General features: G+C 37.4%; 1 protein-coding gene across 2 annotated transcripts in view; it reads right to left on the reverse strand.

Moving 5' to 3' along the window:
• Window positions 1–1366: 1366 nt before the first annotated feature.
• ST8SIA6 (ST8 alpha-N-acetyl-neuraminide alpha-2,8-sialyltransferase 6) overlaps window positions 1367–27187 on the reverse strand; it is a 138108-nt gene continuing 112287 nt past the window's right edge. The window contains exons 5-8 of one of the 2 annotated variants that reach the window (XM_033208757.1): window positions 17158–17302; window positions 12708–12820; window positions 8909–9001; window positions 1367–7129 (exon numbers count right to left, since the gene is read on the reverse strand). In XM_033208757.1, the coding sequence (XP_033064648.1) occupies window positions 6661–7129; window positions 8909–9001; window positions 12708–12820; window positions 17158–17302 (820 nt within the window). In that variant the 3' untranslated portion in view covers window positions 1367–6660. The remainder of the gene's footprint in view (window positions 7130–8908; window positions 9002–12707; window positions 12821–17157; window positions 17303–27187) is intronic. The other variant, XM_033208759.1, reaches the window with a different exon arrangement.

Genomic DNA, 27187 nt, shown 5'->3' on the forward strand with positions numbered 1-27187 from the left:
GGTTCTCAAGATGGTCAATAAAACTGATAAACCTCAAGCTAGACAGACCAGGGGCAAAAGAGGGAAGATGCAAATGACCAATGTGAGAAATCAGATAGGGGAATCATTGCAGACTCTACAATATTAACAAATAAGGGAATATTATGAACAACTTTATTAAGATAAATTCTACAACTCTGATGAAGAAGATAAATTTCCTGAAGAACACCAACTACCAAATCTCACTCAAGAAGAAATAGACTGTCTGAATGGCCCTGCATCTATTAAAGAAATTGTTCAACATTAAAAATCTTCCCTCAAGGAAAATTGTAGGTCAGATGGTTTCTCTGGTGAATTTTACCAAATGTAAAGAAGAAAATGCTGAACTTATGCAAATTCTTCCAGAATAGTAAAAAGCAAAATATAAACACAAACAAAACCAATATCAGCTTTGAAAAAGAATTAAGATTGGAGTTTTATCTCAAGACCTATAAAGCTACAGTAATAAAAATGTTATGATGTTGGCATAACAACAGACAAATCAATGAAACAGAATAGAGTCTACAAATAATAAACACAAATATAAATCAATTGTTTTTCTACATAGGTGCCAAGCAGTACAACAAAGGAAAAATCTCTTCACAAATTCGGCTGGAAAAACTGATCAGATATATGCAAAAATATGATTTAATTCTTACCTTACACCATGAACACATATGAAAAATAATTAACTCAAAATGGCTCATGGGCTTAAATATAACAAACTATAAATCTTCTAAAAGAAAGCATAGGAGAAAGTCTGTTACCTTGGGTTTGGCGAAGATTTCTTAAATTTGAAACCAAAAACACAAACTATAAAATTTTAAAAATTAATAAACTAGACTTTAGTAAAATTAAAAACTTCTACTATTGAAAAACAGCGAAATGAAAAGGCAGAGAAAGTAGTTGCAAAATACTTTCTAATAAGAGACTTGTATCTAGAATATATAAATATCCTTTATAAGTCACTTATAAGAAGGCAACCCAATTAAAAATTGCCAAAATGTTTCAGCAGACACTTCATTAAACAAGATATATGGAAGTCAAATAAACACATGAAAAAATCATAAGGGAAATCAAAATCAAAATCACAATGAGATACAGAGATACAACTGTGTACCCAATAGACCGTCTAAAATTAAATACTACTCAAACCAAATTTTGTCAAATATGTTAGGCAAGAGCAACTGGCATAGGCTACTGATAGGAACATGAAATGTTACAACCCCTTTGTAAAACAGCATGGTCGTTTTCTAAAAGTGTTAGGCATACATGGACCATGTGACCTAGTCATTCCAATCCTAGATATTTGCCCCAAGGAAGTAAAAATATATGTTCACAAGAAGACTTGCACATAAATGTTCATGATACCTTTATTTGTAATAGCCAAAATCAGGAGATACTAAAATGTTCATCAATAAGTGAGCGGATAAGCCAATTGTGGTACATCCATATAACATAATTCTACTCAGTAAATAAAGGCATAAACTACTGATACACAATCAACATGAATTAATTTTAATATTATTATGTCGAGCAAAAGTGCAAGACAAGAAATGAATACAGATGGTAAGATTCCATTTATATAAAATTCTAAAAAATGTAAACAGTCTATAGTGTAAAAATGTAAATTAGTCTATAGAAAAACAGATTAGGAATTTTCTGGGGACCAGAGTGGGATGGAGAGGGAGGAGGAAGAGGGAGGGATTACAAAATAGCACAAGAAAACATTTTGGGGAAATGAATATACACATTGTCTTAATTGGAGAGACGATTTCATGGGTATCTGCACATATGTAAATATGTGCCGTTTATTACATGTCAATGACATGGGATAATACTGATTTTTCTTTTCATTTTGTAATTACATAATGGAAATAATATTGGCTTTAGAGTCAGACATATGAGTTGAATACTAGCTTTGCTCTTATATATAATGCAACTTTATGTTAGCTACTTACCATTTTGAGTCAGCTTCTATATTTATTTATGTAGTAATAAGAATATCATATGTGAGTATAAGAATATATATGTCAAAGGCTTGCTGTATTAAATATAAGAACATGTATATTTTTCTTCTTTATCCCTAAACCCACTCCGATTACTCTCTTCTTAATGGGTACCCTTCTTGTATTTGACAAGTAGCCGTGAATATGTTTGTATGTATGCATGCATATGCTTTAATGTAATTAAATGGCATTGTGCTAAAGCTCTTGTTTTCCCTTTATGCTAAATTTTAAGGATATACCCTTAGATATGCCCTTATTTCTCTATAGATGTCCACTAAGTTGCTTCTAACTGCCGTATTGTATTCCACACCATGGATCCAGCCAAGTTAGTTCACTGACTTCCTAAGAAACAGACATCTGTGTGTCCAATTGTCTACTACTGAAACAATAATGGAATAAATATCTTAGTACTTGTTTTTTTGTGCGGATCAGAACAAATTCTCTAGGCTGTATATCCAAAAGAGCAATTACTGGACTATGGGACAGACATGTGATGAATTTTACTAACTCAGTACTCCTAGGTTACTTTCCAAAATGATTCAATCAGCTTATACTTCCACCATGACCTTACTAATTTTTACCAATGCAACGGATATAGTATCTCACTTTCATTTGCATTTCTCAGATTTCTGGTAAATTTGAGCATCACTTCCTATTCTTATTAGCTACTCAGTTTTCCCCTTTGTAAATTACATTCTTATCTTTTGTTCATTTTTATACTGAGTTTCCTGTCTTTTACTTGTTGATTTATAATTCCTTGGAATGTCTATTAATGTCATTAATTTTATGCATTACTAAAAGCTATTTCAGTCTGTCCCCAGCCTATTAACTTTAAGGTGTCATTCACTGACTAGAAATCCTTCATTTTAATATAGTCATAGCTATCCTTTCTTAGCCCAACTCTTTAAAAAAATATTTTTGGGTCATGTCGAAGAAGTACAGTTCCTCACCCATATCTCAAACATAATTCTTCTACATTTTCTTCTATGAGCTTTAAAATTTTCTTTTTAATCCATCGTTTTCATTCCTCTGGAGTCCAACTTTTTATATGGTGCAATGTAGACATTTTTCTCCATGCAGTGAGCCAATGTTTCAATACTATCTGCTAAAGAGTTTGCCCTGTCTCCATTACATAAGTGGTGCATCTTTATCATATATCTCCCACATTTTTTTTAATTGAAAAAAAGAATGCTTCTGGAAGAGTGATGACCCCAAATAAGAAAGAGCGTGAGAAATATTCTTGCCTTTCCACTCTCAGGAGGGTACTGGTGACATTGTTCCTCACTATGGGATCAGCCTTCTGAAGCCACATGTAAATAGGACATCTTAAACACTCCTAGCAGCCTCAAGTGGAATTTTTTATTAGTATAAAGAAAGAAATGATCTTATTAGATCAAGTGCATCAGATATATCAGATGAATTCCTACAATGCCTCCAATTTTTAATGGCATAATAATGTGTTTCCATGTCATGTTAGATAAATAAAATGTTTTGAAGGTCACAACATACTCTATATCACATCATAACTATACTTCTGCAGTAGCTGTTTAGGATGTTAGTGGACCTGTTTTCCACAAAATTTTCCAATTTTCCCAAAGCTTCCTAATTCATGGATTGATTTAGGGTACTTGACATCACATAATACTTAACTGGTAAATTTTTTGTAAGCAAGGAAAAATTTAGGCAAAAACAGGTCTGATTTACTGCTTAATTCTGTATTCTGCAGAGAGTCCTCAAAGAAAGAGTTTTTGACTGATTACCTGGCTGACAGCCCACACAGTTACTGGGTTAGGATTCACACGAAGAGGGAAATCTCCTTTACCGAAAGTCATGATCTGTTTGTCATTGCCTTTTGTTCAAAGGGAAAAGCACCAGAGACTTCAAGGATGTTAGAGGATTATTATACTGTGCAAAAATTAACATTATGTAATTGATCATGGAGCCCTTTGCGGGGACCACAGAGTACTATGGACTATATACTTAAATGAATATTTCTGCCTTGCCTTTGGATCTGGCTGAAAAAATTATATTGGAATCTTGTTATTCTGTTTCATTACCCAATGAGGCTGAACAACAAGTGGAAAATAGAATCAAGCAAGCTAGTACTTCTCTTAGAAACTGGTAGTATGTAGCATTATGAGCTAGAATCCTAACTAAAGGACTACTTTTTTTTTTTTTTGAGACAGGATCTCACTCTGTCACACAGGCTGGAATGCAGTGGTACAGTCCCAGCTCACTGCAGCCTCTGCCTCCTGGGCTCCAGTGATCCTCCCTCCTTAGCTTCCAAGTAGCTGGGTCCACAAGTGCACACCACTATGCTGAGCTAATTTTTTTGTTTTTTGTAGAGAGGGGTTATCACTATCACTGGCTAGTCTCGAACTGCTGGCCTCAAGCGACCCACCCACCTTGACCTCCCAAAGTGCTGGGATTATAGGTGTGAGCCATTGTGCCTGGCCTAAAGTGCAACTCTTGTCTAGTACCAGAACTCAGACTTTCCATTCTCATTGCCCTTGGTTGTACCTGAGCTGTAAGAGCAGAAGATCACATTAGATCTAAAAACATTTAAGCTATGCTGATTACACACACAGTGTCACAGTCAGACTTGGTTGTGGTGAATCTACAAATCTACAAGACGCAGTTTATAGTTTTTCTTTTTGTTTTGCTCTTGAAAAATTTGCAATGATTCACTATTACAGAACAAAAAGACCTGTGAGTTATGTTTTACAGTTTACATAGCTGATGTGTGATATTGTCAACATTCATGTTCTATCGCATTTTAGAAAGTTCTAAGTAATGCCCAACAACCCCAATCTGTTGTGAAATCACAACTACAGACCCACTTGAGAAAAAGATAAAAAGAATGCACGTTATATGTGTCACAATAAATGTGTCTAAATATGACAGAATATGGATATCGACAATACACCACATCAGCTATGTCAATAATAAAACATGAGTCACAGTTCTTGTCACTCTGCAATAGTGAGTTACCGCAAGTTTTTCACCAAGATCAAAATAAAAAGAAAAGCTATGAACACTATTTTGCAGATTTGTAGATTAATTACCATGAATTCTGGCTATAACACACTTTATGAAATCTCTGGGTGTCTGTTTACCCAAAGATTTTTGGCTAATGTGAATCTAGGTAGAATTGTTTTGAAATTTCAAACATGCTTTTAGGATGGCAACACAGATGTCGAACCAGAAACTTCAGATGTGCTAATGTGGAAATGTCTACAATTTTCTCTACAAAAGAAAACCCGCAAACATTTTTTTTAGCCTGAGCTTTTACTGGAACACGGATATCATTATGCTCTTTGATCTCACGTCATTTGAAATATTTCTGAAATCCATATCAGTGACACTAGAGATTCTATTTTGATGTTCTACAGAAAAATATTTAAGTCACGATAGAATATTATATGGGAAAAAAACTTAAGTAGGCTCTCAATGTCCTAACTATATGTAATTTTTATTAAAATAGCATATAAAGTCCCCACATTGTATATTTAATTATTTCAGTATATTGTGTTACCTTTACTAATCAATTATATATTTCTAATATCATCAATGGTTTCAGGCATCCACAGGGGGTCTTCCCATATCTGCAGATTAGGGGAGACTATTATACATTGAAATAGATTCCACTGAAATGGATTTAATTATCTCTGTTTCTGTTCCTTGTAGCACTTTATTCATAGTTTTTGTCATTATAATACTCATCATACCCTATCATAATTAATGATATGCACATCTGTTTTCTCCTATGAGAGGCAATAATCCTTCTCGCCCTCTCACAAAGCCTGGTGCAGGGCCTGGCATGAAGTAGTTATTGAATAATTTTAAAACAAAATTGAATGAGTGACCCCACAGACAAGACAACAGGTAACAAAGACTGGGTATTGTAACTGTTCATGTCCTTGAAGTACAACGTATAAGTGAGATAGAAAAAGGTGTAAGAATGAGGCAGGAAGTTAAAATAAAATTATGAAGTGATGAGAAATGTAGACAGAAGAGGAAAATAAATGGCTTAAATCCAACCAACATATCATCACAGCTACTATTAAAAGTGAATTTAATCAGAAGTGGCCATACTGCCATACTCAGAGAAGAATTCCATTCCTGAATGATCAAGAATTTCTTGTTTAAGTGTATAATTTTCTTGTATGCAGTCATTGAGGCAGAAAAATGGGAAGGATATGATTGATAGAGACCTGCCACAGAAAGAAATCCAATGGATACTGGTAAGGCAGCTATTCTCTTTAGAGGAGATGTCCAAGACAGCATGCTTTTATTATCGGTCTGGTGAAGGTGGAGATGGCTGGTATAAATAGTAACAAAGAAATATTCTTTGAGTCCCTACCTCACACCAAAGGCCATGTCAATAATTTTCATAAATTATAAAAATGTGTATGAGTCAGATATCATGGTGTCCACGTTACAAGGAGAAAAAATGAAGATTAGAAGGATTGAATTACTTGCCATCATTGCAAAATGAGTGGGGAAGCTTTGGTCAAACCAAATTTGGGTGCTCGTCTTAGAATACTCTGTAGCCACCTCCTTTGGTGTTTGGAGACACTGTTAATCACCTACTGCATTACATTAAAATTATTCCCATTTTAAGATACTTTGTTTAGGCGACTTCACATTTGCTAAATTGCAGTTTGAGGATTCCTTTCATGTGAAGTTGGAGGATCTGGCTGTATTCTTTGGGCATCTGATGGAAGCCACGTTTAGGTAGCTTGTTGTCATAATAGTGATGGCTGACAGGTGTGTCTTCTACAGTTTTAGAGAAGGGCCAGAATCCATACAGCTTCACGTTTTCACACAGTTCCACTGCAACGCTTGTGATCATCAAGCCGGTGGACAAGCGGTACGCAGTCACACCTTTAGTTCTCCAGAAAAGGGCCAGATGTTTCAGGTACTTGGGATGGAAAAATAGAACCTTTTGTCTTGCTTTAGACTCTTCGAGCGTGTAGTACACTTTAAAAGAGGTACCCGTGTTGGCCCTGAAGGAAAATGCTGGCAGAAGAAAAAATGCATCTCCATAGGTTGCAATGTCCTCCAGAAATAGGGCTTTTTTTTCCTTTAAGTTCCCATATCTGCCAAATTAAAAAAAAAAATATAGTAATCCCAAGAATAATAATCAAAGTAGCAGTTTTGATAACATAAAGCTGAATTTACCATTGGCCAAAAAACTGAACGATTTGTATACTGTATATAAAACAGATAAAGTGTGGACTCAGAAAACTCGTTCAAGTAAGCATTACATCAATATCAATGGCTAGATCTTCATCTCTCTTTCTTAGAATCCTTTCAATTTTTACTTTCTTACTGGGCTATACCCTTACTGAACAGATATTTCTTGTATTATTTTTTATTCTTATTTGGTATTTTTTCCTAAAGTTGCTTTTTGTTATTGAAACACCTTCCAAAAGTATAATGATAAAATATTTTTTCAAGCATAGTATGCATATCAGTACATTTTTAAAAATTCATTGAGCTGCACATTTATGATTTGTGCACCTTTTGCACATATTGCATTATAAGTTTCCTTTAGAAAACCTAAAATAGACCAGGCACAGAGGCTTATGGTTGTCAACACTTTGGGAGGCTGAGGCGGGAAGATCACTTGAGGCCAGGAGTTCGAGAACAGCCTGGGTAATATAGCGAGACCACACCCCACATCTCTATAAAAAATAAAAATATTAGCTGGGAACAGTGGTGCATGCCTGTAATCCCAGTTACTTGGGAGGCTGAGGTGAGAGGACCCCTTGAGCCCAAGAGTTTGAGGTTGCAGTGACCTGTGATTGCACTGCTGCATTCTAGCCTGGGTGTCAAAGTGAGACAAAGAAAGAGAGAAAGAGAGAGAGAGGAAGGAAGAAAGGAAGGAAGGGAGGGAGGGAGGAAGGGAAAAAGGGAGGGAGGGAGGAAGAAGGGGGAGGGAGGGAGGAAGGAAAGAAGGGAGGGAGGGAGGAAGGAAGGACGGAAAGAAGGAAGAAAGAGAGGGAGGAAGGAAGAAGGGAGGGAGGGAGGAAGGAAGGACGGAAGAAGGAAGAAAGAGAGGGAGGAAGGAAGAAGGAAGGAAGGAAGGGAGGAAGGAAGGAGGAAGGAAGGAAGGGAGGGAGGGAGGAAGGGAAAAAGGGAGGGAGGGAGGAGGAAGGAAGGGAGGGAGGGAGGAAGGAAAGAAGGGAGGGAGGGAGGAAGGAAGGACGGAAGAAGGAAGAAAGAGAGGGAGGAAGGAAGGGAGGAAGGAAGGAAGGGAGGGAGGAAGGAAGGACGGAAGAAGGAAGAAAGAGAGGGAGGAAGGAAAGAAGGGAGGGAGGGAGGGAGGAAGGAAGGGAGGAAGGAAGGAAGGAAGGAAGGAAGGAGGGAAGACTTAAAATATCTAAATGCAAATATAGATATACATATAGGTTATTTTTAAAAATTTCCTCCACACATTGTAGTAACTATATGTATGATTTAAATAACTTAGTATCCTTGTAAGCATAATTGTGAGTGTTTAGAAAAACTCTCTGAAGTTTCTAAATAGAGTAAGTTTTATCAAGAAAGTGCTACCAAGATAGAAGAGTAACGCTAATGCTCTAAAAGAAAATGGAAAAAAGTGGCTTCATTATTGTTAAAAGAGATGAAGAAATAAATATGTTCTCATTTGATTAGCTTATGACATTGGAAGTACAACTGAGTCATAACTCTTATGAACAAAAACCTTGATAGAATGCCACAATTTGCAAATGAATTCTTATATATTTTTCCAAAAATTCATTCCACCTGTATTGCAAGTCAGTCTCAGCAACAAGATTAGTGCTTAAGCTGAGAAACATATTGAACAATGAAAAAAATGTTCTTGATCAGGTATGTAACTTGCAGCTACTTACTTCAGAGTTATGATACTAGGATTTATAGTCACAAGATTTGTTTTACTGCCAACATCTTTACTAACATCTCCTGTGGTTGGGGGGAGGTTACACCTGAAATTTGAAAAGAAAATCATTTTCAAAATAGAACTTGTAGAAAAAAGATTGTATACACACATATGGACACACACACACACACACACATATATATATAAAATAATTGTCCTTATGTTGGAGAAATCATTGCTATTAAGAGACCCTAGGATCCATCTAGTTTCTATTTTAAATTATTTACTTTAGTAATTACTCAGTTCTTAGTTGACATTTCAATGTTGTATAAAATACACACTTTTTTTTTTTTTTTTGAGACAGAGTCTCGCTCTGTTGCCTAGGCTGGAGTGCAGTGGTGCTATCTGGGCTCACTGCAACCTCCGCCTCTTGGGTTCAAGCAGTTCTTCTGCCTCGGTCCCCTGAGTAGCTGGGACTAAAGGCATGCACCCAGTTAATTTCTGTATTTTTAGTAGTGATAGGGTATCACCATGTTGGCCAGACTTGTCTTGAACCCATGACCTCAAGTGATCCACCTGCCTTGGCCTCCCCAAGTGCTGGGATTACAGGCAGGAGTCACTGTGCCCAGCTAAAATATACAAATTTGATCAATGCTTTCAATATGGATAATAACTTTTATAAGTATCAAAACCAGAAATAGCAATTACACCTTGTCTAAATTTAGAAGAGTTCCCAATCCTTTTATTTAAATTGTTATTTATATTATTTCTATTGATTATGTTCCCATAGTAGTATGATCACCAATTTGCATATTCTTAAAACCTTGATGTACTGTGACTAAAGTTATACGGTCTATCAGAAGCAAAGACTACATTAAAAAATCAAAACCTCCCGATTCCCATGTGGATAGTTTTGTCACCAAATTATAGTGTTAATAAATAAAATCCTAATGTTCTTATAGTGATGTTTTCATACTGATGTTCTCATCTTCCTTTGAGTACTAATTTGCTTTTAAATTGGAAAACAAAGAATTCTAATTTTGAGTAATTATATTCTTGTCACAAAAAAGGAAAAATTGGTTATGACTTTCTAAATATCATTTACTGAATTTCAAGTAGTAAGGCTAAACATAAGGGAGCATCTTTGAGTGCTTCCTAAGGAAGGCTGTTCAAAATTGATGTGGTCTATAACATGACTGAAGGTGAAATAAGCCGTACCATGTCCTATAAAACACATGAATGAATGAAACATGAATTTCCCTCATTGATATAAAAGCTATGTCAGAAAATAAAATAAATACCGCACATTGGTAAAATAAATATGAATCAAATATTACTAATAAATATTAAATGCTAAAGATTAATCATAGGTACTAGGGCATAGAAGTGACCTCACTAGTGGGCCTCCCATAACAAATGTTCTTTCTAGAATAGTCTCATATTCTTTTGAATAATCAAAAGTGATTTCCAGTAGAATATCATAGGAGACTCCATAGGGAGGGGTATTTTATAGAGGAAATACAATAAGTTTTGGCTTAAAACTTAAAAGAAAAGTATCTCAGTATATATTTAATTTATGAGTCTAAAATAAATGCCCGTGTTTCTAGATTCTACTTTTGCTGATGCCAGGTATTTTCCTAAATATAGACTATACACACACACACACACACACACACACACAAAAGTAGTATAGGTCATGGTTTGTGTTATACATATATACATATATATTACATTTAAATTATATAACAGCATTATATGTTATTATATATGTATATGCATAATTTATGCAATATTCGTATATTATATATAATATGTATATATAATATGTAACATATAATATGCATGTATATTATATATAACATGCATATATAATATGTACTATATAATGTATATCCATACTATACATATATAACACATAATACTGCTATATAATTTTACTTATTATATAATATGTATATATAATATGTAATACATGTATACATTATACATAATTATATATACTGTTATATAATTTTATACAAAATATATGTATCTATGTTATTATAGATGTATAATATGTATGCATATGTTATATAATATGTACATATGTAATATATATTATATTACATATAATACTGTATTATATAGTATACAATATACTATTATATATTGCATATTATACAATATACAATATATTATATAATATATAATACAGTATTATATATTTATTATACATGTGTGTAATATGTAACATATAAATACTACTAGATTATATGTATTACAGTATACTACAGTATATACGTGATTAAATATATTACTACTGTAATATATATGTATACATACAAGTATAGTCATATATAGCAGTAGTATATACAGTCGTTACCTAATTTTGTTCCTCACACACTTAATTCATAGCTCCAAATCTTTTGAAATGAAAAGTAAAAGTTTGCTTTATGAACTATCAACATGCAGCACCAAAATAAGTACAGACTTAAAAAAATTAAATATATTTTAGTGACACCAAACACGTCTAGCCCTCATTTTACCTTTCAGTTCAAATGGCTAGCTTTAAACGAAATTCTATATTCAAGAAAATACCTGACATCAGCAAATGTGGAATCTAGGAATAAGACAATTATTTTAGAATTATAAATGAAATATCTGCTGAGATATTTTTCTTCTGGGTTTTAAATCAAAACTTATTGTATTGCCTATACTCGCTATAAAGTATAATGAATGTTTAGGCCTGATCCTCATCACAGATGTTTCGGGAATTTTAAGCCTATAAAAAATCTACTGCAAGAAGAATTATCTTCCTTATGGCTTTTTCACACTGAGTACTTGAACAAAATGGGTAAACCATTCAGATATCGGCCATTTTAACACCAATCAGGAAGACCACATTCAATAACTGTTGCACTGTCAGGTCTATTGTGGCTTTATCATTACCTTCAGCACAAAATTTAAAAATGAGATTAAAATTGGGAGGGAGCTGTTTACTAGAAACCGTGTTTCTTTTTCAATGGCTTAAAAGGGCAGCATTAAATCAAGAAGGATCAAAGCATCTCCTCTGATGTATGAAATCAGTGCTCCTAAAACAGGAAGAACTAGACTTCCACTTACTCTTTAAAAAGGTGCATTTCAATTGAAACCCATCCTCAGACGGATGAATTACCTTTCCCTTACACTGAGAGAGTGGAGATGCTTTGGTATGGCTTATTAGGACAAGGAACGCATAAAAACCATTTTGTTTCTATTTTTGCATGCTAGCTGACACTCAGATTAAAAGACCAGAACTTAAAAGCAGTACAAATTTGTTTTTTAAATTGTAAGCCAGAAAACGAAATAATGATATAGTTTGTATGGCTGTAAAACGTCTTGATCAGCATTTTCCCAAGTATTGTCTAAGAACAAAACATCCTTGAAATGCTCTATTAAACAAAAACAAAAACAAACAAACAAATAGAAAAAGATCTTCAAGGTCAGGTGAGTCTGGGACATGCTGCCCTACGGAGTCCTCCCATGGTAGCCAAGGTACCCATGAACGTGCTGAACACTCTGAAAGTTCCTGCAGTACCAAACCCTTTTTCACCACAACTTCACCCAGAGTTTCCTGAACATATATAAACATAGCACATTTTGATTCTTCTGGTATTGACATTCTGAGGAACTCATGAGCCATATAACACTTCAGGAAAAACTTCCCGGGTAATTCGTAGACTTTTGCAACAGAGCTCAAAGGTGAAAATATACAAAGGATATCTTTACACTGTCCCCCTCTGAAATACCCAGCTGATCTTTTGTTTCAAAGAAACCAATTTGACAGATCTTACCTAAAAACGAAGTCAGATTTATCTATTTCAGCTCCACAGAGAGACTTATTCAGAATTCCCCCATTTCCGACCACTGCACACTGATTATAAGGGTACTCCACAAAAGGCTGGGACTAGCAGGAGAAAGTGGAAAACTACCATGAAATACCGTTAATTTTAGAACCATAGACAACAGCTTAATTCTAGTAACTTAACTTTTTATACATGCTAAGGAGAATAGTAAGAACAAGAAAAAGCAGCAGCCCAGTTTGCTAATCAACTTACTATGACTTAGTATAAAAAATCAGCTGGAACTGGGCACAGTGGCTCATACTTGTAATCCCAGCACTTTGGGAGGCCAAGGCAGGTGGGTCACAAGGTCAGGAGTTCAAGACCAGCCTGGCCAAATTGGTGAAAACCCGTCTCTATGAAAAATAGAAAAAAAAAAAATAATTAGCTGGGCGTGGTGGTGGGCGCCTGTAATTCCAGCTACTCGAGAGACTGAGGCAGAGAATTGCTTGAATCCAGGAGGTGGAGGGTGCAGTGAGCCAAGATGGCACCACTGCACTCCAGCCTGGGCGAAAGAATGAGACTCCGTCTCAAAAACAAAACAAAACAACAGCAACAAAAAAATCAGCCGGGTGCAGTGGCTCGCATCTGTAATCCCAGCACTTTGGGAGGCTGAGGTGAGAGGGTCACTTGAGGCCAAGAGTTTAAGACGGGCCTGGGCAACAAAGCAAGATCCTGTCTCTACAAAAAGTAGAAAAAGTGGCTGAGTTTGGTGAAGAGCACCAGTAGTCTTTGCTGCTTGGGAGGCTGAGGTAGGGGAATCACTTGAACCTAGGAGTTCCAGGCTGCAGTGAGCCGTGATTGCACCACTGCCCTCCAGCCTGGGCGACAGAGCAAGACCCTGTTTCTTAAATTTAAAAAAAAAAAAATGCATAAGTAAAATAAAATAAAATAAATCATTATGTGAACCTGTTTCATTTCTCTTGAGAGAAATAGACAGCATAGAACACACGGCATAATGTAATAATACAAAATACAGTATCATGTATTTTTCATCACATAATTAAGGAAAAAAATTAGAATGGCAAAACCCCATATTCTGCCTTTCTGATAAACAAGGACATTTTCAGCAAGAAAGAGAAAATAAAGAAATTAGGAAGCAGCATTAAATCTACTCTAAGGCATAAAATTAATAGGTGATTTAGCAAAAATTTCCTGTGCTTCTTAAATAGTTAGACCTTCAGGCTCAGTAAGGCATTAGATTTATGCCTGCCATCTCTGTGAATGACCAGCCAGCGTGCTTCAGGGAGGTCTACCAACTGGACTGACATATTTCACATTAATTTCCAAGACCTGAATCTTTTTTATTCCTTTTAGGACCCGGCCTGCTTACCCCAGAAGGTTTCCTATTTTCCCCAAGTTCTCTGCAGCCTCGAAATCTAACTTTTCCATTCAATGGCGTACTTCCCCTTTCCTGGTCACCTTCCATAAAGTAATAATGTGACCTCGAGCCCACAGTCGGGGTACCAGCTCATGCTTCCCAGTGACGAGGTCCTGATCTACTGATTTTGTCTGTAGGATTAAGGTGTAAGTCCTCGAGAGCAGGGAGGCTATTTGTTATTTTTAATTTCCTCTCATTTCTCCCTCCCCATCTTGCGTAGTGCAAAGTGCACGGCTTTCAATATCCATTTCATGGCCTTCAACAAGCTCTCCCACCTTCACACACACACACTTCACACACTTCAACAAGCTCTTCACCCTTCACACAAAAATGTGGCTTTGTGAATAAATCTTATTTCTTTTGCAAAACCGGTATCACAGTAATTAATTGACTGCACGTGCGCAAAACGAACCTGACCCTGGCCTGTAAGCATTGAAGGGGCCACTGGTAAATATTCAGGAATTTTGTGAGTTGTTTTTTTAAACCATTGGTCACTAAAAATTGTCCAGGATGGGGGTATTGACACCACTGAATTTGGCAAAGTTTACAAAATCAAGGCACGTCACCCTTGCCAAAGTCAGTTTACCAGCCCCACTGGCAACAGTCCAGGGCTGACATGGTTCTGAGCAGCCCAGAATGACAGAAGATGCCCCAGAACCACCGTGACTGCTGTCTGCCCCTGATGCTGGCTCTGGGAGCTGCCCAACTAGCAAAGAAACTCAGTTTCAGTACAACTCTCTTTGTAGGTTTGTCTTTGAAACGTAAAAGTCATATTGCGCTTTTTAAGCAAGAGGCACTATTTCAGATACATACTTTATTAGCACATTTAACCTACACAGCAAACTTTTGAGTATTTTACAGATGGGAAAATGGAGGCATGAGTCCAAGTAACAGACAGAAAGTGGCAGAACTGGGATAGGAACCCAGACAGTTTGCCCCAGAGTACCTGCTCTAAACAACTACACATTATTGTTTCTCACAATTCCATGGATTCAAATGATAACTTAATGATGTATAATTATGTATCTTATTCCTTGTTATATCTGCAATGGCTAGCAGAGTGATTGGCTCTTAAATGAATGATTCCCAGATACCTCAGGCTATTTCATGTCACTGAACTTCTAGCTCAAGATGTCTTCAGCCAGTATCTACTAAATGGTGCCACCATAAATTCTGAATTTTATAGATAGGGTAGGATGCAAAAATGCAGATAGGCTCTTTATGGTGTAAAATAGAAAAGATTACTGAAGGAAACATATCTCAAATTATGCACTCACAATAATGAATGTTTTTCTCTGGTTTCTTGGTCAACTGGGAGGAAAACATCTATATGCTTTAGTATCTCATGTTCCACATGAATTTAAATAAATTACAAACCTCAACATTTCCTTAAATAAACCTCCTAAGAAAATGCAAATTTGCACACTCCACTGCCTGCTCATTGCCCACTCTGGTTGAAAATCAAGTTTTGGTTTTTTCTCTGCAAGTAACTTAGCAAAGTTTGTGGAGGAAGTGGCTGTACATCATTTCATCAAAACATTTAATGCGATCTTCTTGTGTGCCCAGCAGCTCGTTCCGGAGAGTTGCATGCAGGAGGGCAGAGTAAAGCAAAGTGGGAAAGAGGACATCTCCACCACAAGCCCCGTCCATGAAAGGGGAAGCTGGAGCAACACAAAAAAATGGGACCCGGCGCTGCAACTGGTGCTGTATTGACTGCAGAATTTCCTCTACTCAGTTAAAAAAAAAAAAAAAAAAAAGTATAAATTTGGAAAGTGGATGCAGTTCCCAGTGGCATACATAATTATCAGGCCTATATTAAGTTAATCGTTTCAAAGGGCCAAATGAGGGTAAAGTAGTTGCTGCTCCTCTGTTCTGGTCAGTGGAAAACATGGCAGACACTGGCAAAACCTGAATGGATGAATGAGTGAAAGGGTCCACTGTCAAACTTTCCAAGGCTTTCCCTGATAGGAAAGATAAATACTCTTTCCTTATCATCTTTTCAATCACTGGTCATTTCAGGGCATCATGAGAATGCTTTATGAGTTATATTTTTTGTTCCCTTTTACTTCCAGAAAATATACAGTATTTTTTCTCTATCATTTTCTATTTATTTCTTACTCATATTCAACAAGTTATTCTTCCTCTGAATCCTAACATAAAAAAAAAAAAGGGAACAACTTACATGAGCAACAAAAATTAGCTGAAAGAGGTTAAAGTTCCAACAAAAGAAAACTGTAAGAATCTCATATCCTACAGTTAGTATACTGCATATGTAGAGGGATCCTGTTTTGACCATCTTGACATGGTCTAACTGCTTTTTAATGGAATCGTAGAAAGATGTTGGAGAGTGTATGTTTAGAAGCAATGAGATGTTTATGTTCCTCAGAACCAAAATTTCCCCCAAGTGAGGATTTGTATTAAGGGTCGAGTTTCTCCTCACTGTGTGAAGTTGGCTTTTTATCCTATCATTACTCATTTTTCTAATTTTACAAATAGGTAGTGAATGCATATACATACTGGGAAATGTTCTAGGGGTTTGGGATATATCAGTGAACACAGCAGACAACAATCTCTATCTTATGGTGGGTACGTTTATTGACTATAAATCCTCACCTATTTACTTCCCAAAGATGAGCCACATAAACGCACCGTTCCTTGTGAAGGAATTGATTTAGTCACCATAACTGACAATTGGAAGAATCTTATTTGAGGTGAAAAATGGCCGTCTTCACAAGCCTCAGTGATTACTAAGCAGGAAGCCCAAGCGTCTCATCTCATTCGAAGAAGAGTCTGGAAGACTCAGGACTGGAAGAGCTTATCATTTAAGATATAAATAATCCTTCCCTACAGAGCCACACTGCATTCAAAATGGCCCTTTTAAAAAATGGCCCACTATCCAAATTTTATACAACAAAACAATATGGTATTTTAATTGATTCCATCATAATTGTAAGTTACAGCTTAAAGTAAAAGAAAATTCACCTGGAATGGTACCACAACCCACCACAAATCTTTACTCACCACTGGAAACATATGAAAAATGTTCTTTTTAATTGGGATTTCCTTTTTGCTTTCCACCTCGTAACTCATGTTAGTCCCAACTGGAGTGTTATTCTGAGAAACAACAAAGTTTTGAACAGCATCACAGCAGGAAGCAAGTTTTGCTCTGCAAAGGAAAAGAATAAAAAGGAAGCCAAGGTGTAAGATTAAGAAACTGAAAATAGACACCACAATGGATGATGCAAAAGAGGATTTTGCCAGACTGACTTTCAAAAAGAAGATGATTATTCACAAAGATGACTTTGTTATTTTTCCTCCAGGCTCTAAATCCCTTGAGGATTGGGACTGACTCTCTTTCTTAATTTTTTTTTTTTGTCTTTCCTTTAGTCTTAATTTCTTTTTAATTTTTTTTTATTGTACTTTAAATTCCAGACAAGGAGGTTTGTTACATAGGTATACATGTGCCATGGTCGTTTGCTGCACCTATTAACCTGTCATCTAGGTTTTAAGCCCCACATGCATTAGATATTTGTCCTAATGCTCTCCCTCCCCTTATCCCCAACAGGTACCAGTGTGAGATATTCCCCTCCCTGTGTCCATGTGTTCTCATTGTTCCACTCCCACTTATGAGTGAGAACATCTGGTGTTTGGTTTTCTGTTTCTGTGTTAGTTTGCTGAGGATGATGGCTTCCATCTTCATCCATGTCCCTGAAAAGGACATGATCTCATTCCTTTTTATGGCTGCATAGTATTCAATGATGTATATGTGCCATATTTTCTTTGTCCAGTCTATCATTGATGGGCATTTGGGTTGGTTCCATGTCTTTGCTATTATAAACAGTGCTGTAGTAAACATACGTGTACATGTGCCTTTATAGTAGAATGATTTGTATTTCTTTAACTATATACCCAGTAATGGGATTGCTGGGTCAAATGGTATTTCTGGTTCTAGATCCTTGGGGAATCGTCACACTGTCTTCCACAATGGTTGAACTAACTTACATTCCCACCAACAGTGTAAAAGTGTTCCTATTTCTTCACAGCCTCAACTGCATCTATTTCTTGACTTTATTTTTTTATTTTTTGAGACAGAGTCTCTCTCTCTCACGCTGGAGTGCAGTGGCATGATCTCAGGTTCACTGCAACCTCTGCCTCCTGGGTTCAGGCAATTCTCCTGCCTCAGCCTCCTGAGTACCTGGGATTACACATGTGCACCACCGAGGCCTCGCTAATTTTTTTTTAGTAGAGGGAGGGTTTCACCATGTTGGCCAGACTGGTCTCGAACTATTGACCTCAAGTGATCTGCCTGCCTCAGCCTCCCAATGTGCTGTTTCTTGACTTTTTAACAATTGCCATTCTGACTGGTGTGAGATGATATTTCATTGTGGTTTTGATTTGCATTCTCTAGTGACCATTGATGATGAGCTTTTTTTCATGTTTGTTGGTTGCATAAATGTCTTCTTTTGAGAAGTGTCTGTTCACATCCTGGGGTTGTTTCATTTTTCTTGTACATTTGTTTAAATTCTTTGTAGATCCTGGATATCAGACCTTTGTCAGAATGGGCAGATTGCAAAAATCCCATTCTGTAGGTTGCCTGTTCACTCTGATGCTAGTTTCTTTTGCTATGCAGAAGCTCTGTAGTTTAAAATCAATGTGCAAATATTACAAGGATTTCTATACACCCACAATAGACAAGCAGAGAGCCAAATCATGAATGAGCTCCCATTCACAACTGCCACAAACAGAATAAAATACCTAGGAATATAGCTTACAAGGGAGGTGAAGGACCTCTTCAAGGAGAACTACAAACCACTACTCAAGGAAATAACAGAGAACACAAACAAATGACAAAACATTATATCCTCATGGATAGAAACAACCAATATTGTGAAAATGGCCATACTGCTCAAAATAATTAATAGAGTCAATACTATTCTCATCAAACTACCATTGACATTCTTCAAAAAAACTAATTTAAATTTCATATGGAACCAAAAAAGAGCCCATATAGCAAAGACAGTCCTAAGCAAAAAGAACAAAGCTGGAGGCATCACGCTACCTGACTTCACACTGCAAGGCTAAAGTAACCAAAACAGCCTGGTACTGGTACCAAAACAGATATATAGACCAATGGAATAGAATAGAGGCCTCAGAAATAACACCACACATCTATAACAATCTGATCTTCAAAAAACCTGACAAAAACAAGCAATAGGGAAAGGATTCTCTATTTAATAAATGGTGCCAGGAAAACTGGCTAGCCATATACAGAAAACGGAAACTGGACCCCTTCCTTACACCTTATACAAAAATAAACTCAAGGTGGATTAAAGACTTCAATGTAAAACCCAAAACCATAAAAACCCTAGAAGAAAATCTAGGCAGTACCATTCAGGACATAGGCATGGGCAAAGACTTCGTGACAAAAACATTAAAAGCAATTGCAACAAAAGCCAATTTTTTTTTTTTTTGACAGAGTCTTGCCCTGTCCCTCAGGCTGGAGTGCAGTGGCACAATCTAGCTCACTGCAAATTCCATTTCCCAGGTTCAAGCAATTCTCCTGCCTCAGCCTCCTGAGTAGCTGGGACTATAGGCACTTGCTACCATGCCCAGCTAATTTTTGTGTTTTTAGTAAAGACAGGGTCCAACCATGTTGGCCAGGCTGGTCTTGAACTCTTGGCCTCAAGTAATCTGTGCTCTCAGCCTCCCAAAATGTTGGGATTACAGGCATGAGCCACTGCACCTGGTAGTTTTTTTTTTTTTTTTTTTTTAATCTCACTAGACTTCTAACTGGCCCTGGATCGTGGCATGGTGACTTGGCAAGATCAATGACAAAGCAGTTAAACACACTTATACTCAGGCAGGAACCTTCTTATCAATAGAAAATGCTCATGAATGTAACATTTTTAAAAATACAAAGTTTCTTCTGATGATACCGTTATTAACACTAAAAACAAAAAATGAGAGGATTCATTTTAATGATTTTATAATAATTATAAAATACAGAAACTAAAGAACAGTATCACAGTCACTAAAACAATACATAATCATTTATTGTAAGTCCAATAAAAAAAGAAATATCTAATACAGTGAATTTTTAACTGAGGCGAATTTAAAGTTGCCATTCCTTATAGCAAGCCCAGAGAAGCATAAATTAATACCAAGCTACATTTCAAAATGATTACCATGGAGTGAAACATTATTATTAGAATGTAGACCTAGGAAGTGCTTTCAAGGATCATCTGAGTTAACCTCCAACCTCTGGCAGGTGCACGCAGAACTACTTAGAATTCATATTTCATTTCTTCAATTCTCCAACGATGTAGATTCCTAAAAGTCTCTTGATAATTGTTCCAGGGTTTAATCAACCTTAAAGTCAGAGAGATTTCTGCATTTGCACAATCCAACTATGTTTTAATGTAAATCCATTTTACTTGTTAGGTTTTCCTAGAATCTCCTTATAAAAATACTTCACGTACTTGAAAATGGAAATCAGGCAAAGCTTTAGCCTTTTTCGGTCTTGAAGAGTTTACAGAATTTTCCCTTCTCTCAGGTTTTCCTCATATGACCAGTTTTTCATGATTTTAGTCATCTCATTTATCTTTAAACCTCAACTTATTTCTCCATATTACTGAAAAATCTGTATCCAAGCTGGATCCAGTCATAAGACAAGAGTCAGTGAATATTCAGCAAGAAATGTTGATGGTAGTGAGTCATTAGAAATAGTCCGTCCTCAGCCCACACTTCTATTATTGGTTAGGTCCTTAACAGTAAGCTTCCATGCATGTTTCTACTGAATTTTGCCCTTTTGAAAAAATACAATGATCTAATTTGTCAAGGTCATCTAAACTTTAGTCTTCTGAACTCCAGTAATTCTCAAGGCATGAAAAGTAAGTGTGATATTTGCACCTCAAAGTTAAGGTTTTTAACAATACTTCTTATCAGTTGACTTAAATAAGTTACAATATTCGTTAAAATAGTACGTCCTTCTTCATTGGATTCTGTCGTCCACTTATTATTTCTTTTTGTATTTTACAACCAACCGTTTAAAAAAGATGGTTCATGGAGATTAACAAAAGAAAAAGATGAAAATAAATGATATGTAGTGAAAAACATGATACTAAGTAGTTTTTAATTATACATTTAATTTGATAAAAATTTGTGTGACATATTGCAAATTCAGAAATTCTTACTTGTATATAATTGTAATGGCTATTTTATCCAGTATTTTGAGAAAAGGCAACATAATAAATCCTCATTTACCTTTGGCAAGTAATTTCTCCAAGGATATTCAGTGCCTACAAGAATATTGCATCACCAAAAACACTAAATCAGATCTCCTCTTATGCTTTTTAAAAATATTAATAGAGTTTTTGCTGAAATTTTTTTTTAGATAGAGTCTCACTGTGTTGACCAGGCTGGAGTGCAGTGGTGGGATCTCGGCTCACTGCAGCCTCCATCTCACAGGTTCAAGAGATTCTCAGCCTCCCGAGTAGCTGGGACTACAGGCGTGCACCACAACGCCTGGCTTATGTTTTGTATTTTTAGAAGAAATGGGGTTTCACCACCTTGGCCAGGCTGGTCTCTAACTTCTGACCTCAAGTCATTTGCCTGCCTCAGCCTCCCAAAGTGCTGGGATTATAGGCCTGAGCCACCACACTGGGCCTTTTTCTGAAATTATATATTTTAAATATCGTATAAAATTTCCAAACCTATAGAAAAGTTAAAAGAACTGGACAATAAACACTTGAATAACCAGCAGCTAGATTTGACAATTAACTTTTCACTATTTTTGCCTTATTATGTATCTGTCCATCAATCCAATTTTATAGTTGTACTTGTTGCAATTCAAAGTAAATTATAGATCTGAGTGCATGTCACCTCCAAACACTTCCTATCTCCAGACCCTCCGCCAAGCCCCAGAGGACACTTTTGTGATGATTTTTCACCACAAACTCGTTTTTCCTGCTCTAGTATATGACTAGTACATGAAAAGAATTATATCACATGTATTTTTTTTTTTCTGAGATGGAGTCTCACTCTGTCTCCCAGGCTGAAGTGCAGTGGCTCGATCTCAGCTCACTGCAACCTCCACCTCCCAGGTTCAAGCGATTCTCTTGCCTCAGCCTCCCGAATAGCTGGGATTACAGGCGTCCGCCAACATGCCCAACTAATTTTTATATTTTTAGTAGCGATGGGGGTTTCACTATGTTGGCCAGGCTGGTCTCGAACTCCTGACCTTAGATGATCTGCCTACCTCGGCCTCCAAAAGTGCTGGGATTATAGACGTGAACCACCATGCCTGACCTACATGTATGCTTTTATGTAAGACTTCTTTCACACAGCCTAAAAGTTTTTTGAGATTCATATTGCCATATGATATGGTTTGGGTCTGTGTCCCCACCCAAACCTCATGATGAATTGTAGTCCCGTGTTAGAAGAGGGGCCTGGTGGGAGGTGGCTCGATCATGGGGGTGGATTTCCCCCTTGCTGTTCTCATGATAGTGACTGAGTTCTTACGAGATCTGGTTGTTTCAAAGTGGGTAGCACCTCCCGCTTCTCTCTCTTCCTCCTGCTCCAGCCATGTAAGATGTGCCTGCCTCCTCTTTGCCTTGCGCCAGGATTGTGAGTTTCCTGAGGCCTCCCCAGTCATGATTCCTGAACACCCTGCAGAACCGTGAGCCAATTAAACCTCTTTCCTTATAAATTAGCCCATCTCAGGTATTTCTTTAGAGCAGTGCAAGAACAGACTAATATACCTTGTGTAGCAGCAGATTGTTCTTTATTGCCGTGGTATGGATGTACCAGAGTTGGTTTAGCCATTCCCCTTGCAACTTTTGAAGATCTCACTATCAAAAATCAACATTCAACCCCAAAGCACTCGTTATAATCTCCCAGGAAAAATATCAGAATTATAATCTAAGATGTCATAGGCTAAGGGGACTTTTCCAGCTTTCGTGTGCAGTGGCGGAGTGATAAGTGTACGCTCTTTGTCACTTTCCAGCTCATCCATGTGGCAGAGAGTAAGAGCCAGTATTGCTCTTACAACAAATAAAACAAAATGGAATTTTTATCTCTATTACTCTATTTCTCATCACCCCTAAAATCCCAAAGTGTTGGGATTACAGGCGTGAGCCACCATGCCTGGCTGTTATTCCCATTTTAAAGATGAGAAAATTGGGGTTGAGAGAGGGTGACTTATATGACCAAAGCCTGCAGGTTGTAAACAACTCAAACCTTTGTGTTTTGACATTCAGTTCTCTGCAGTTTACACTAGAGTATGTTGTAATTGGAGAAATGCCATTATCTAAGCCTCTTCCCCTAGAATGCTTTCCAAAATGGTACCACCAGAGCATAGGCTGTTGCTCCCGAAGTATTGCTGGTAGCATCTTGCTGAAAACCTATCTAGACTCAATTCAAAGGCCACCATGCAACTTACATATAAATGCTTCAAAGCCTGTATAACTGAGGCATTTGAGGTTCTCCTTTTACATGGAAGATATATAAGCTGCCCTATGGGAGCAGGATTATCAGGTGACCTGAACAATGTGCCCTAAAATAAACTGAAAAGAAGCCTCTGGCTTGATGAGAGTCTAACTCTTCTTGCATTCTACCTTGAGCAATTTCCTCCGTGCAATCCAGGTTCAAAAGAGAATACACTGCCCTCCATCCCCCTAGGAAAGAATCGGGACTTTCTGTACTGCACCGAGTTTTAGAATTCAAGAGAGTTCATATACTTTGAAAAACGCTTAACTTTCAAGGAGTAGGTTGGTTCTGGGAGAATCTGACTTAATGCTTTTCACCTGGATCTATAAAGATGGAATCGGAGATCTGCAAAATCACCTTTGCATCCAGATGTCAAATCATCTTTGCATTACAAATTCCTTTTGAGAAAGGGATCTTTATTAAAATTGTAAAAGTTCCTTTTTGTTTTTTTTCACTGTAGGTGCTATTTTCTTTTTCTGTTTCTTTTGTTTGTTTGTTTGTTTTTGTTTCAAGTCTCAGGTTAAAATTCTTCTTCAGTTCTAAATTCAGTGCTTCCTGGATTTCCATGAAGTGTTAACAACTACTTAAGGCTTACAGTTCACAGACCCAGGACACCTGAATATTAACAACCTAAAGGCCCAAACCCATGACTCCCAGGCACCTCTACTGTTTGTTAAACTCTGAGACTCCCTAATGAGATGTGAAAAAGTTCCCATAAGGTAGAGGCTGCAGGCACTGTCCAGGTGTTGATAAAGAGCTACCTTTCCAGAATTCATTTTCTGTGTTTCTAATGAGGGTCCTAGGAAAAAGAGTTTTAAAATGTAAGCACCAGCAGAAAGTCAAAGGATTTATTTACCATCCAAACCACTTCTAAAATAGCCACATTTCTTTTTCTTTGTGAAAACATAACATACATAAGCCAACAATCCAGCACTTGCCTCTCTCCTCTTGATGCTCCCTTTTTTTGCCTCTCTTCTTGCCCTATTTGACACGTAATTCATGAATTGACCAAGAATAATAACAATAACCAACATTTAGTGCATTCTCACTGCATGCTAAATATTTTACATAGATTAGTTCACTTAAGCCCTATAATAGCCCTACAAAATAGACGCAGTTAATATTCTCATTTTATAGATGAGGATAACTTAGGATAATAAAGTTAAGAAGGTCACATATGACATATTTATTCACTCATTCATATTTATTTAGCACCTATTAAATATTGAGCTCTATGAGAAGTGCTGGCTACACATTGGTCAATAAATTAAGCATTGTCTCTGCCTTTATAGTGTTTGTGATCCAGTAGGAAGGAAAATAAAAAGGTTTAGAGATGATCTGTAAGGCAGTAAGTAGCAAAGCAAAGATTCAAACCCAGAATTCAAACTCTTCCTCTAAAGCCACTGCCAGCGCTTACACTGCAAAGAGCTGTTAAATATAGTAAGTTCTACATTTCTCTTCAAAGAATCAGTATGTCAGTATGTTCAGTTCTTTGTTCTCCATTTTAAAGTTTAACTTCCTCGTTCTCCTTGTCTCCTTGCCCCTAGTTTCAGTAAACAACCTTCCTACCAGTTGTAATTACTAGTTCACATCTATTCCTCTGGTCACCTGCTGTGTCCTGAGTCACGCCTGGTCACCTGCTCTGACCTGAGTCACCTTTAGTCACCTGTTCTGTAACTGTCTTTCCTGCCAAAACTGCTCACCCTGCCACTCTGGCTCGTACCCCTGCTCTCTTTAAAACAGCCAATTGGAATTAGCTTAGACTGTGTGGTCCACCCCTAGCCAACAGGGGAATGTCACAGCAGCGGGAGCTACCTGTGTCAGGGATAAGAACCCCTTCCCCTCCCTTGTTCAGGTGTGCTCTCGCCATTGCTCCATTCACGAGACACACCCTTCTATAGAAGTAAAATTGCCTTGCTGAGAAAATTTATGTTTGAGTGCTATTTCTTTTGCAGCACCAAAAATTTATTTCCAACAAAACCATGGTGTGCAATGGGGGAAATTAAAATGTTCTTACCTGAGCCACTATATCTTACAACCCAAAATATTTTTCTAGATTTCTCAAGTTCGTATTTGGAAGAACTTCTTTAACAAAAAGTAAAAGAGCTTTCTGGGCTCAAGGGGCCTTTCCACTGCTGTCACATAGAGTAGAAGACCCACTCCCTGCACCCTCACTGCCCAGCCTCCACACACAGTCTTCATGTCCCAGTGACTGCTCTAGACTTTGCAGGAGTCTGTGTGTTTGCCTCTGGGCCTGTGTTGTGCAGTTATGGGAGGCAAGGCCTGGAGAAGGTGAGAGAGAAAGAATACTTTGGTATTGGAGGTTGAGAACAAGTCATCTCTGGTTAGAGGCCATTGAAGGCAAGAAGAAGATTTACAGGCTTTCGCTTGACTTTCTAGAACCCAGTAGTGTGCACTGGCTTTCCAAACTTCAAGCGTGATCTGAAACTGCATATTTAAAGGAATCGTGCCTACAAAGGGAAGAGAGAGATACGTGCTACTCTGTAATGTTCAAAACCATGCCTGGTGTGCTTGGGTCTGTTGTGGAAGCTTTACTTTGAAAGGCAATTGACAAACCAGGGCCTGTCTGGAGGGAACAGATTGAAATCCATGGTAGGTGAAGAACTAATAACGTCCCGGCTGGAGAAGAGCAGATTCAGGGGATTCAATAGCTCTCTTTGAATATTTTAAGGACCATAAGGTAAAGGAATAATTAGATTTAACTTCTGTAGCTTCAAGATACAGAATGAGGATTGATATGGACTGAATGCTTGTGTCTCCCCAAAATAAGTATGTTGAAACCCAAAGCCCCTGTGCGATGGTATTAGGAGGTGAGGTCTTTGGGAGGTGATTAGGGTCTTGAAGGAGCTCTGATAAACGTGAGGTTAGAGTAAGAAGCTGGGACCGGGCACAGTGGCTTATGCCTGTAATCCCATCACTTTGGAAGACCGAGGCAGGTGGATCACAAGGTCAGAAGTTCGAGACCAGCCTGGCCAACATGGTGAAACCCCCGTCTCTACTAAAAATACAAAAAATTAGCCAAGTGTGGTGGCAGGCACCTGTAATCCCAGCCATGTGGGAGGCTGAAGCAGGAGAATCGCTTGAACCCAGGAGGCAAAGGTTGCAGTAAGTGGAGACCGCATCACTGCACTCCAGCGCACTCCAGCCTGGGCAACAGAGCAAGACTCCATCTCAAAAAAAAAAAAAAAAGAAGCTGGCTGTCTGTAACCCAGAAGAGGGCCCTCACCCAGAACGTACCAGAACCATGCTGACACCCTTATCTTATACTTCATGGCCTCCAGAACCATGAGAAATAAATGTGAGTTGTTAAAGCCCCCTGTCTATGGCATTTGGTGACAGCAGCCCAAGCTGACTGAGACAAAGACCGATATATACAGCAATTCAGCCCACATTCACTGAGCAGCCAGCAGTGATGGCCATGGCCCAAGGTCGTGGTGTTACAATTTGCAAAGTATTAAATACAAATATGAATAAAACATGAATGGGCCTTGCCCTCTGGGAGCTTAAGTGTATTAAGAGAGACAGACACAAAGCATCACTGGTA

This window comes from Trachypithecus francoisi, unplaced genomic scaffold (assembly GCF_009764315.1).
Source record: "Trachypithecus francoisi isolate TF-2019V2 unplaced genomic scaffold, Tfra_2.0 Lachesis_group9, whole genome shotgun sequence".
NCBI classification, from domain to species: Eukaryota; Metazoa; Chordata; class Mammalia; order Primates; family Cercopithecidae; genus Trachypithecus; species Trachypithecus francoisi.